This window comes from Lycium barbarum, chromosome 3 (genome assembly GCF_019175385.1).
Source record: "Lycium barbarum isolate Lr01 chromosome 3, ASM1917538v2, whole genome shotgun sequence".
Lineage (NCBI taxonomy): Eukaryota > Viridiplantae > Streptophyta > Magnoliopsida > Solanales > Solanaceae > Lycium > Lycium barbarum.
In genome coordinates this window covers 128,997,903-129,012,182 of record NC_083339.1, presented here as the reverse complement: position 1 = coordinate 129,012,182, position 14,280 = coordinate 128,997,903, and the positions used below count along the sequence as shown (strand labels likewise).

The 14,280-nt window shown below is 36.0% G+C and overlaps 1 protein-coding gene across 1 annotated transcript; it reads right to left on the bottom strand.

Annotated features, from left to right (window-relative positions):
- Positions 1–1,465: 1,465 nt before the first annotated feature.
- LOC132634164 (abietadienol/abietadienal oxidase) lies at positions 1,466–11,582 on the bottom strand. Its single transcript, XM_060350456.1, has 9 exons — positions 11,243–11,582; positions 10,821–11,145; positions 10,421–10,570; positions 9,657–9,896; positions 8,936–9,034; positions 8,751–8,829; positions 8,129–8,250; positions 7,888–8,015; positions 1,466–1,691 (listed from the first exon to the last, which is right to left on the bottom strand). Exons 1-9 carry the CDS (start codon positions 11,542–11,544, stop codon positions 1,604–1,606), a joined length of 1,533 nt encoding a protein of 510 aa, XP_060206439.1. The 5' UTR covers positions 11,545–11,582; the 3' UTR covers positions 1,466–1,603.
- Between the last annotated feature and the right edge of the window lie 2,698 nt (positions 11,583–14,280).

The window sequence follows — 14,280 nt, the reverse complement described above, 5'->3', positions numbered from 1 at the left end:
AATAAAAATAATAATGAGGGTTTGTTAGTTCAAAAGGGCAATGGTAACAACAACGGTCGATGCAAGACTGATTTGACGGGGGATGATGTTGTTTAATTCCGTTACTTTAAGGCAGTTTTGACGCTTTTTCAATTATTTAATTACCAAATAAAATTAATAATTTTTTACACTGTATTATAATTATATATAAAAAATCAAACAAAAAATATTTAAATATTCCAATAAGGTTTCTCATAGATCCAATTTTTTTTGTGTGTCGGTAAAAAATACTTTTTACTATTTCATAGACTATATACTTTAACTTCAAATCAGCACAACTTTTGGATGACTTAATTTGAGTTGATATCAATATAGGTAGAGTTAATAAATAGGCTTAATGCATATGCAGCTCCCTAAACTTGCACTCTGACTTACATAGAAAACTTTGCAATAGGATAGAATTAGTCTTTGTATGCTCGAGCAAATACCCAATTAGTTTCATTAGTGTCATTTTCTTACTTAATTACCAACTTCCAGTTTATGTGCCACGATTTTTGGTTGATCATTGATTAAATTGATTTCTAATAGGTATTACTGTTTTGTTGCATTTAGGTAGTCAAATAATTGAAAATATTCTAAAGATTTTGTTGCGGGGTATCTGATTTAGTAATATAAACTACATGGGGTTTACACTTTACAGAAGACAATCTTGTTTGAAGTTTCTGGAAATGAAGAAAAATATATGGAATTTGGGTTTAAGATAGTCCATTGACCAGATGGCTAGTTTTGTAATAGTATGCTTAGATATTCAAAGAAATGGGTTCATATTTACTAGTTGAAAACGCTATTTAAGTCGGATTGTGTTGATAGACATACTTGAGGATGAGTTTAGGAGTTCAATAGGAACAACACTTAGTTGAGGTGCCAAAATGAAAAGAAAAAAAAAAGTGCAAGATTAGGGGGCCGCATATGCATTAAGTCTAATAAATATCTATTCAAACTTAGCCGGATCGTTAACCTAGTAAACTTGGTCGAGTTTGATGGGTGATATTTTCACAAGCTTAAAAAACCTAGTATTGGAATTGTATATACTATATAGTAAGTATCTTATAAGCGTTCAAGAATTTCGCTTTTGCATCTTCTGTAATTTCTACCCAAATTTTTTGAAAAGTATATAACGCCACCAGAAGAATGTCAATAAGAGATTGGCAATTTAGTTTAAGCTAACTTAATACTACAAACAAAACTATTGCTCAAAATGGCAACAAACTTCTTACATTTATTGTTAGCATTAATTATACCATTACTAAGTTGCGCACGTCACACGATGTTGTTGGAGTTTTGCTTTTCTTCACTTTCACTACAAATAATGTTAGGCTTAACAATAGCAGAAAATTGTGGCAATATTTCACATGGAATCACTTGAACCAGTACACAAGAATTACGACTCTGAACATTAATTTTTACAAAGAAATCACACTATGGACAATTAAATTCGATTTTTATTATAACATGATTTTACACAACATGAAAATAAACAAACAAATAGTTAGAGAGTACATGATTAATTGCAAATTGGAATTTGATAAACATCAAAGCAATAATACATTGTGTGGGGGCTTAATTATTTTCTGGTTAATTGTATCTGGAAGCCATTGACCAAACGAGCAGATGGAAAGAAAGACATGCGATCTTGCTTGAGTTGCTTCCACCTGCAATTCAATAATCATTCAATTTGTTAGGAAGAAAATTAGACCTTATTTTCTTCATCTTTTTATGACGATGGTGTTGGGGCAATTTGCTTACACATCAACTATTATATCGGATATCAATCTACTACCTCTGACTAAGATGTGTATTGGGTTACTCTATCCACCAAAGTTTAGATAAATGAAAAAAAAAAAATCACTTAGTACTGTTGTTAGTCTCTAGCTAGAATTTGAACCTGGAATCTCATGGTTCTCATCTCATTTCATTAATTGTTGATCACTAGGTTACATCCTTGGGTGCATGACATTTCATTCATTTAGATCAAGGTGGCCTGGTATTGTTTTATTTTTCTCAAGTTAATCATATTATCAGATATATAATCAAAAATAGAACTTAACAATTGGCCACAAAAGAAAGAAATGAAAAGTATTATATTGAAGAGGTTTTCTTGCAAAAATGATCGTTAATTACTTTTACAATTTTTACTTCTAATTTATCGTTTTCTAAGAGTTATCCATTTGAAAAGTTTTTTTTTTAAAAAACACTATGGGAGGTGGGAACAATAAGAAAGATTAACGATCCTATATAAATTCCACGTTAAAATTAAAGTTGAATTAGATTAAAATGTAAATAAATTGTTCATTTTTCGAAAGAGAAACTATTTTAGAAGCGGCATCTGTTATTCTCTATTCATTCTATGCTACTAATTAAACTACTATATCAATTAAGTAAATAGTATAAAGACCAAATAAAGTTTCGAGACCTTAATTATGAAAAGGAAAACATTGTTTCCTTTTAAACCTTTTTCCAATAGGAACAATTGTTAGGATTTGAATTCCAAATTCGACCTTTGTAAGCAGGTTCCCAGGAAAGATTGGAGGGTCACAGCTGGACCACTTAAATACCAACCTCCTTAGACAGAACCTACTTACGCCGTGATGTAAGCGAAGAATAAATAAATAACACACACAGATTTATAGTGGTTCACCCTCAATGTGAGAGCTACGTCCACGTTGCTGCTGCAGATCTTATTAAAGAAGAAATATTACAAGTGTTTACAACACTCAACCTCGCAACCCCAATCCCAATTACACTCAAGAAGTTTTTACTAAAAATTCTCTCAAAGAACCTTCTCTTACTTAGGCCTTTCACTAAGAGTATTTCTCTTAGATTTTTCTTTCTTTGGGATGTGTTGTCTTCTTCAATTTTTGGTGATATTTCCAAATGAAGCTTAGAGCTCTATTTATAAGCTTCAAATAACGCGTGAACAGTAACACTCGTGAACAGTAAACCGCACATTTATACGCGTGAACAGTAAATAGCGTTTTATACGTGTGAACAGTAAACCGCGTATTTATACGCGTAAACAGTACTCAACAATTCTCCTACTTGAAGGCTAATTTTAATTTGTCTTCACACTTTGATCGATGCAGCAGCTCTTTCCTAGTTTCATACTTCGTGCAGGCCAACTGAAGCTGAACATAACTTCAGTTTGTCTATCGTCACTGCCTTTGTCAGCATGTCTGCTGGATTCTGACTCCCTGTGATCTTCTCAAGCACTAACGCTCCATCTTCCAAAGCTGATCTAATGAAATGGTACCAGAGTTGTATGTGCTTCGTTCGAGCATGGTAGACCGGGTTCTTTGCCAAATGAATGGCACTTTGGCTATCACAATATAGCACACTTCCCTCGTGGTCCTGATTCAATTCCCGCATAAAAGATTGTAGCCACATCATTTCCTTTGTGGCCTCCGTCACAGCAACGTACTCAGCCTCACAACTAGAGAGAGCTACTATCTTTTGCAACTTGGAAACCCAAGAGATTGCAGTACCTCCGAAGGTGTAAACATACCCGGATGTGCTCTTTCTGCTATCAACATCACCACCATTGTCAGCATCAACATACCCTTGCAATCCTATTTCTGATTTTCGAAAATACAGAGCTGAACTCGAGCTGCCTTTCAGATATCTGAATATCAACTTCACAGCCCCCCAGTGTTGCTTTCCCGGATTGCTCATAAATCGGCTGACAACTCCCACTGCATGTGCAATGTCTGGCCTTGTACATATCATTGCATACATAAGACTACCGATTGCAGATGCATAAGGTATCTTGTCCATCTGCTTCTTTTCATCCTCGGTTGTCGACGACTGATCCTTTGACAACCGAAAGTGGCCAACCAAGGGAGTGTTGACTGGCTTGGCATCATGCATGTTAAACCTTTTGATAACTTTCCTCACATATTCTTCTTGTGAGAGTTTGATGCCCTCCTTGCTTCGGTCGATTCTCATCCCAAGGATTTGCTTTGCAGCTCCCAAATCCTTCATTGCAAACTCTTCCGATAACCCTTTTTTCAACCGATCAATCTCCTGTAGGTTTGCTCCTACGATTAGCATGTCGTCGACATAGAGTAGCAGTATCATGTACGAATCTTCAAATTTCTTGAAGTAACAACAGTGATCTGCCTCGCACCTTGAAAAATCAGCTTTCTTCATAAAGCTGTCAAACTTTAAATACCACTGTCTTGGAGCCTGTTTTAGTCCGTACGGACTCTTTTGAAGTTTGCACACCAGATTCTCCTTTCCTTTGACTTTGAATCCCTCGGCTGTCGCATGTAGATTTCCTCGTCTAGATCACCGTGAAGAAATGCAGTTTTCACGTCCATCTATTGCAGATGTAGATTTTCCTTTGCTACCAGTCCAAGAACAGTTCTGATAGTCACCATCTTGACTACGGGAGAGAAGATCTCCGTATAGTCGGTGCCTTCTTTCTGTTGAAATCCCTTTGCAACCAGCCTTGCTTTATAACGCTTGCTTCCATTGGGTTCTTCCTTTATCCGATAAATCCATTTGTTTTGCAATGCCCTCTTATCCTTTGGCAACTCGGCTAACTCCCATGTATGCTTTGCCGATAGTGAATCCATCTCATATTTCATTGCCAGCTCCCACTTAGTCGATTCATCAACTTGCATTGCTTCTTCATAACATTCCGGCTCCCCTCTATCAGTGAGTAGAATGTAGTTGAGGGATGGAGAGTACCTGTGAATCGGCTTCCTGATCCTGGATGATCTACGCAGTTCTGTGATTGGCGTCTGTTTATTTGTTTCAGAATCAGCACTTTCATCAGCACCTTCTCGGATTGTTTGTTCCTCTGCCTCGGCTGTACCTAGCTGCGACTCAGGTGTCGGAAAGTCCCTCAAATCGACTATTTCCGTTTCCTTGTCCTGACATTCTGAATTTTTTTTTTTGCAACTTGTCTTTGTACAGTACCTCTTCGTTGAAGACAACATTCTTGCTTCGGATGATCTTCCGATTTTGTTCATCCCAAAATCGGTAACCAAGCTCGGTGTCACCATAGCCAATAAAGTAACACTTCTTTGACTTTGCATCAAGCTTGCTTCTAGCCGTATCATCATTATGAACATATGATAAGCAGCCGAACACTTTCAGAAATGAAAGATTTACCTTCTTGCCACTCCAGACTTCTTCTGGAATTCTGAAATCCAAGGGAACTGACGATCCTCGGTTAATTAAGAAGGTCGCGGTATTAACTGTATCTGCCCAGAATGTCTTGGGAAGTCCAGAGTGTATTCTCATACTCCGAGCATGCTCGTTCAACGTTCGGTTCATTCTTTCGGCTATTCCATTTTGTTGCGGCGTTCCAGGAATAGTCTTCATCATCTTGATCCCATTATCGGCACAGTACCGTTTGAAATCACCATCGGTGTATTCTCCGCCGTTGTCGGACCTCAAACACTTCAACTTGAGGTTTGTTTCATTCTCGACCATGGCTTTCCATCTTTTGAATACACTAAACACATCGGATTTATTTTTCATAAAATAAACCCATACCTTCCTGGTTGAATCAACAATGAAGGTCACATAGTAGTGTGATCCTCCAAGAGAGGGGACAGTGGTAGGTCCCCACACGTCTGTGTGCACCAATTCCAGCTTCTCGACCTTCAACTCCCTGCCTGCATTTGAGAAGCTTACTCGCTTTTGTTTTCCGAGAATGCAGCTCTCACACGTATGAAGGTCCACCGTCTTCAGCTCCGGAATTAAGCCATTTGTCACCAACAGCTTCATCCCCTTCTGGCTGATATGCCCCAGCCGACAATGCCATAAATCTGTCTTCTTTGTGTTGTCAACCACAGCAACAGTATCACGACAGCTAGTCGTCATGTAGAGAGTGTCAATCTTCTTTCCTCGGCCAACTACCATAGCACCTTTCGCCACCTTCCAAGACCCATTACCAAAGTTGAGATCATATCCCTCATCATCAAGCTGACCTACTGAGATCAGGTTTCGCATCAGCTTTGGAACATGTCTAACTTTTGTAATCTTCCCCGAGGATCCATTTGACATCTTCAAATTAATGTCTCCCGTGCCAACAACGTCTAGCGGCTCTCCATCGGCTAAATAAATTTTGCCGAGATTCCTAGCCACGTAGTTTGTCATTATATCATGATGTAGGGTGGTATGAAAGGACGCTCCTAAGTCAAGCACCCAAGAGTCTATCGGGCTGTCAACCGATAGCAACAACGCATCGCCAATGTCTTCCGTAGCAGCGTTGATTCCAACCCCCTTGTTGTCCTCCTTCTTTGGCGCCCTGCAGTTCTTCTTGAAGTGACCTGGTTTTCCACAGTTCCAACACTCAAGTGTTCGTCCTGGTCTGGATTGACCCCTGCCATTCCTTGACTTCGATCTGCCCCTATTTCGGTTGTAGTTTCTGTCATAATTTCTGCTTCTGTTTTCAACATTAAAAGCAGAACTCGTCGATGCCTCTCCAGAATCTATCCTGCGCACCTCCTCAGCAAGGATACGATCCCTAACATCGTTGAACTTTAGTTTGTCACTGCCGACAGAATTACTAACCGCTGCTCTCATTGGCTCCCAGCTATTTGGTAGGGATGCCCACAAAATTAGAGCTTGTACTTCATCATCGAAATCAATTTTTACCGATGACAATTGATTTACAATGGTATTGAATTCATTTATGTGTGCAGCAACATGGGCATTTTCCATAATCTTTAGATGAAATAGTTTCTTTATGAGAAATACCTTATTATTTGCCGAAGGTTTCTCATACATGTCAGACAATACCTTCATCATATCGGCGGTGGTCTTCTCCTTTGTCACGTTGTGAGCAATGTTCTTCGACAGCGTCAGCCGAATGACTCCCAAAACTTGTCTGTCGAGGAGATCCCAATCTGCTTACTTCATCTCCTCTGGTTTCGGACTCAGAGGTTCATGAAGCTTTCTGCCATATAAATAATCTTCAATTTGCATTCTCCAGAACACAAAAATCTGTACCATCGAATTTACCGATGTTGTGCGTCGTACCATCTTCGCCTTCCATCGTTTCTAAATCACAACACAACATGTTGCTCTGATACCAGTTGTTAGGATTTGAATCCCAAATCCGACCTTTGTAAGCAGGTTCCCAGGAAAGATTGGAGGGTCACAGCTGGACCACTTAAATATCAACCTCCTTAGACAGAACCTACTTACGCCGTGATGTAAGCGAAGAATAAATAAATAACACACACAGATTTATAGTGGTTCACCCTTGTGAGAGCTACGTCCACGTTGCTGCTGCAGATCTTATTAAAGAAGAAATATTACAAGTGTTTACAACACTCAACCTCACAACCCCAATCCCAATTACACTCAAGAATTTTTTTACTAAAAATTCTCTCAAAGAACCTTCTCTTACTTAGGCCTTTCCCTAAGAGTATTTCTCTTAGATTTTTTTCTCTTTGGGATGTGTTGTCTTCTTCAATTTTTGGTGATATTTCCAAATGAAGCTTAGAGCTCTATTTATAAGCTTCAAATAACGCGTGAACAGTAACACGCGTGAACAGTAAACCGCGTATTTATACGCGTGAACAGCAACACGCGTGAACAGTAAACCACGTTTTATACGCGTGAACAGTAACACTTGTGAACAGTAAATCGCGTATTTATACGCGTGAACAGTACTCAACAACAATCGCATCAGATGAGTACAAAATTAGTTTTTTTTATACCACAGATTTTGATATCGTATGATCCGATCATGCTCTTTGATTGTATTACAAGATGCACTCGAATTAAGCAATTAACATGTTACTTCTATGTACAAATATGTGTAACAAAGTAATGTCGGAATTTTGTGATCATATCGACTGAAAGTAATAAGAGAAATGAAGCACGTACCTATAAGTAGTGACAAAATAATGAAGAAATAGCGCAATTTGAAGACGAGCCAATTCAGCACCAGGACAAAAGCGTCCCCCTCCTCCAAATGGGGCAAAAAATGGGCCACCTCTCCAATTTCTTTTTTCCTTTTTTAGGCAATTATGATTTCACATAAGGAAAATAATTTCATCAGTACATAGCTTATGTTACAAAAATAACCAAAAAATGGTTGAAAATGTAGATTCTATAAATGGCTAACCTGGTTATCAGGATTGTTCCATCTCCAAGGGTTGAAAATTCTAGGATCATCATAGATGCTCTCATTTAGATGAACTGCTGAGAGAAATGGAACCACAAAGCACCCTTTTGGGATAACATAGTCTACACCCATAAAAGAACACAAAGCAAATATTGTGTAAAATTGGGAGTAAATGTTTTTCATACAAAATAATGTTATTCCTTTAAAAACTTTTTAATGAATAATATTTTGAAATGTGATTCGAATGTTAGGTGACAAATATGGTAAATAGAATAAAGTGAGGGAATTCCACTCGGTTAAATTATGTGAACCACCTCCGTATAAAAGTTCTAAGTTATTAGAAAAAAGTACATATATGTGAGACTATCTTTAGAGGATGTTAACATTTGACCGCTCGGCCTCCTTTTTTTTTTTTTTTCCTTGAACTAGTGAAATATTTTTCTATTGATAAACGTAATACTCGAAAAAGAATCTCTACACATCAAGCGTTTCATCTAAAAGCGTAATTTATTAGAGATAGATACACTTTCATTTATTTGATGCAATATTTCCACTCACACTAGTAATAATTTTGAATAATAAATGTGAAATTCTTTATGGATTGAGATAAAACCAGACATACCTCCATATACTACATCATTCGTGGCTTCTCTCATCAACCATATTGCAATACCTCCTAGCCGAAGAGTTTCATCTATTACCTGTCAATATATACAAGTTTTTTCATAAGATCAAAAAGGTGCTAATCATGAAAGAGGAAAAAAATAAAAGATAAAATGATATCCAAAAGGAAGAGGTAGTACTTACACATTGAGTACAAGGCATGGCTTTGTAATCTTGCCAAGTGAGCATCTCCTCACTATCAAAGCTGCTACCCTTCTGATTTCTAAAGCTCTCTTGCTCATTCTATTCTTAGGGACACAAGACAAAAATTAAATTTTCCAGTAGCTTGGTATTACTTGCACAATATTTGTTGCAATTTTTTTATAAAGTTTTTGATTTTAAGTTTTGTGCACCGACACAAAGTTGACTTGGTGGAATAAATTTGACAGTTCGACTAAAAAAAAAGTTTTGTGCACTGACAGTATATAAATTTCTTACATCATCAAGTTAAGTTGACCAATAATACCATGTAATATTTCGTACAAATCTAATAAGATAACCTGAAAAAATATAATAATAACTTGGTATCAACACTTAACTTCTGCTAATTAGCGGCAAAGGCAGGATTTTTATTAAAGGTCTCAAAATATAAAAAAGTAAATACATAAAAAAAAAATTAAGAGGAATCAATATACACATAAAGAAAAAAAAAGTTGTCTATCTACACAACGTATTTTTCCATTGAAAGAGTATCAATTAACACCGTTGGACAAAGGTAGCTCTGTCACTGCTGCTAACGATATAATTCTCTATGTTATCGGTGCATATAACTTAATATTCTTTTTAGAGTGACATTACATTCATAAAATATTCAACATAATGATTGTCATTCTTTTGTAGAAGGGAATTAATGCAGATTATATACCAGTAATTGCTTCATGGCCTTGGGACATTGAGTCAGGAAATAAACAGCAAATGCCATGGTTTTAGCAGTAGTCTCATTCCCAGCAAACAAGAGGTTTATAATGAAATCAGCAACAGCTTCATCTGGTAAGCTGTCTTCCTCCAGCAGTCTATAAATCACACCATTCCCATTTCCACTGGATGGTTCCCTTCTATGTTTCTCAATTATCTTGTTGATCTTGATTATAATATTCTCCCTTGCCTATTCAATTAATAAGATATGAGACACACTTCATCATTAATTCTGTAATGGCTTTTCAACTAATTATTATCTTAAAGGGAGCATTCAATTCCCACAAATAATGCTAGATTAACAACCTAAAAAACAATTGAGCAAATTTATATTCTAAGAGCGTGTTTGGTAGGATGGACGTCATTTTCTGGAAAATGTTTTCGGAAGTATTACTTCTTTCCGGAAAATATTTTCCTGGAAAAGTGTTTTGCCAGTGTTTAGCTGAAGAATGAAGTTCCGAAAAAATATTTATCAAAATTTGATATAATATGTAGTAGCAAATCCGATAGTGTTTTGACGAATTTTATTCGAATTAAATATAAATAGTCCTGAAGGAAAATGACATCGGCTGAAAAGTGAGAAAAGTCATTTTTCCTCTTTTGATGACAAATATTTTGTGGAACCGAACGCAGGAAAATTGTGTTCTGGAAAAAGTATTTCAGAAAATATTTTTCGTCATGCCAAACATACTCTAAAACTTGAATTATGTTTACCTTCATAGCAGTATGGTAAGCAAAACCAGGCATATTGATTGGAACAGAGAGGCATCCATCCACAAAATCGGAGAATAACTGAGCCATCTCATTCACCTCTGATTCACTTGACACTCCCAGCAGTTGATTAACCATCAAATTAATGGCTAGCTGAAAATTAATTCAATGTTTTGTTTCCACTTTTATTAAACAAGAAGCTAAACACAATAAACTTATATGCAGGGGCGGAGTTAGAGTTCTGGTTACGAGTTCAACAACATTCAGTAGCTTTGGCTTCTTACTTAATATGTATGAATAATTTATTCAGAATCCAGTAAGCTAGTTTTTTAAGAATTCAGAACTCATAAACTTAAAATTCTGGATCCGCCTCGCTTTTATGAAAGAATTGTAATTAACATACCTTTCTGCAAACATCTTGGAGAAGAATAACCTCATTATCTTGAAAATTGTTCAAGGTTTCTTGAATAACCCTTTGTATATCCCTCAAGAAATGGAATTTAAGTTTGTCCAATCTCATCATATTGGAAGCAATAGAGTGCAGTTTCCTCTGTTGTTCTCCTTGTGCTGTGATCACTCCATTCTTCCCCACTAAATCTCTAAAAGATTTTGGATAACTTGATTGAAATAACTTCCCTTCATTTTGCATTACAAATTTGTTAAAAACAGGGTCCACTGATACCACAGCCCATTTACCATGTAAGCTACATGAGAATATCTCCCCATACCTGTTCAGAAATTTATGTTAGAAAAAGAAAACATAGGATTTGGTGTAATGAAATTCAAGAAAAAAAGGGTGTTTTTTTTTTTTTTTTGATTACTTACTTTTGAACTTGTTGTTCAACAAAACAAGGGGGGTGAGAACTGGCAACTGCATTATACCAATTGAAGCTGTCACCAATAATTGGCCAGCCTCTTCTTCCAGGAGGAAATTTCTTCACATTTCCTTTCTGGGATTTTGCCTTCTTGTATTGAATGATGAATACAAGAAAAAACAGAATGCTGATGATTAACACCCAAAATTCGGAACAAATTTCCATTACAGATGGAGCAGAAGGAATTATGAGACTCTGAGAGAAAAAGCCATCTGCAAATGATAAGGAGAAGAGTTGAATGGAAGTTGACATTCATAATTATTAGCCTAAGTCTAATCAGAAAATTCTTTTTTTATTTCTTCTTACCAGGTATTCGGTATCTACATTGAGGCCTGATTAAATCTGGATTTGTCCTGGAAAGTTCCACACAGGGGTAAAACGCTCCATAATAAAGACGTCTTGGCTAGAATCCGAGATTTGTTGTTAAGGATGAATGAGTATTTACCACCAAAGACGCAGCTAGAAGCCATATAGGGGTTCGGCCGAACCCAATAATTTTAGTTCAAATCTTTGTATTAAAAATTTCACTAAATGTGTAAGAAATTAAATTAAAATATGTTCGTATAAGTTCAAATTCTGACTCTGCTGCTGCTTACCACTCCACCACAATCCTTACCGATAAAAAATGAATTGCTTAATGCATTATTAATACTTTTATTTTAATTTTAAATTAAATAAATAATGGAGAAATAAAGCCAAATACAAACAAAAGATGGTGGTGTGAAGGGCAAATAAGCGTTCGTTGACCCAAGATCTGTAGACCCACGTCTGAAGTATTATTTGCAGCTCAAGTAATATAGGAATTTCACACCACATAATTGTATTGAGGAATAACAACAACTAAAAAAGAATTGTCAACTCATCATCATAGTTAGTTATGTTATTAAAGAAAGTATTCTTTACATTCTTTTGCTGTTAGATATGATCCCATTCTTTTAGTTATAATCTGAGCTTCAGATTTTTATTCTCTTTTTTAAATTTTAGACAATAATCATCCTAGATCTCTTCCCAAGTGAGATTTGCTTCTTTTTGTTCTCCCTTGCATTTCTCAAGCCAGAGTTTAATAATTGGGACTCAAGTTTGCTGTGAATTATCATAGTTTAATCTGAAAGTTTTCCATTTTTGTAGCCTGCAGATCTCAGAATTGTCGCTCAATATCATTACTTATTGGTATTGGAAATAATAACATTTACGTAGTAGTATATATTGGTAACAAAAGAAATTAATTAAGCATCAATTGTTTACTCTCTCACAATAGATTTTTCCCTTTTTAACGGAGGAGGACGAGGACGAGGACACGAACAGCGGAGCAGTCTGATGCTGCAAAATGTACCTTTTGTAAGAAAAATAATTGATTTTTCTTAATTGTTTTTTATTGGTGATGATGCAAAAATTTACGAGTCCGAACTTTTTTAACCCAAAAAATAACGTTTGGAACCAAACTAACCCTTAAAAAAAAAAAAGAATCAAACTAGACTTCACGCACAGAATATGTGTGTGAAATCGTCTTTCCCCTGACCCCAACCTTTATTCTTTGAAAATCAAACTCAAAATTAAGTTTTTCTCCGTACTTTGACCGAAGATTAGTTACGTTTCAAAACACTGGAATATAAATATTTTATATAGAACTTAATATTTTTTTTAGCGTAAAATAATGTCGGTTCATTACATCAAGTATACATATATATGTTTGGATCGTCGTTTTAGGGGTTGTAAAGTGTCTCGAAGTAAGTTTGGAAACTTGTTATCTTTAAGTTTTTTTTCGTACTTTGACTGAAGATTAGTCACGTTTCAAAACATCGGAATATAAATATTTTATATAGAACTTAATATTTTTTTAGCGTACAATAATATCGGCTCATTACATCAAGTATACATATACATTTGGATCGTCGTTTTAGGGGTTGTAAAGTGCTCCAAAGTAAGTTTCAAAACTTGTTATATTTAGGTTTAAGTGTCATATTTTATAGGGTTTTGATTAATCTCTTTTGTTTTACTCCCAAAGTTATGAAAGTACTTTTCTTGTTCAAGAAAGATAGAAAAGAAAAAATTACTCTGCTTTGTATTAGGTTGTTTTTTTCTTTTATGTCTTTTTTATTTTGTTATTGTATTGTGTAATCCGCACCTTTTGAATGTGCAAAAATAAATATAATATTTAAAAATAATCCATCCAATACGAGAGGTTCATAATAATTGAAAAATATTTCATTCCATTAGCAACGAAATACATCATTAAATTACAATATACTTAAAAAAAAAATCAAGTTCTAGACACTCTTCTACTTCCAGATGTGCTGCCACCACGGGAGTTTTGCCCACATGAACTCTTATCATGCCCAAATTGCTCTTGCGAGAGTAAGTCTTTTCTCTAACATCCATTTGATTGGGATAACGGGTTAGCTTGTTTTTTCCAATTTACGGATATGCTCCTTGTTCGCAACCATAGAAAACGGTGCGGCTGGCCAATAAGCTTGATTACCAAGGGGATGGAAGTGGCCTGAATATGCTTTAAGGTAATTTACGACCTTATATTCCCCCGCCACATAATCAGTTACATTTCTAGTCATTCTCTCAAAGCACTTGACTGCATGAGAACATGGCATGTGGTACGTTTGTCACTTATCACAAGTGCATGATCTTGTACGCTCAGTAACGATATGTTTGTTTCCTCCTTTACCGACATAATAACCCGTTCTAACTTCATACACTCGTTGAACGACGTCATACTCGGTTATGCGGTGACCCTCTGCTTTTCTTCTATGGTGCTCCATCTTTTTGTAGGGCTTTCGCATCCATGTTCCGTCCTCGGCTAATATGGCTCTGGCCTGCCTTGTCCTATCCTCAAATCGCTCCACGACCTGGATATCTGCCTGCTATAGAGATTTCATACTCATCTGGACTAATGTTCATTTTTTCATGTATGTAAGTGACTAATGATTCATAAGATATTTCAAGTGGACATTTAACATGAACTTTTGGTCTTTTATT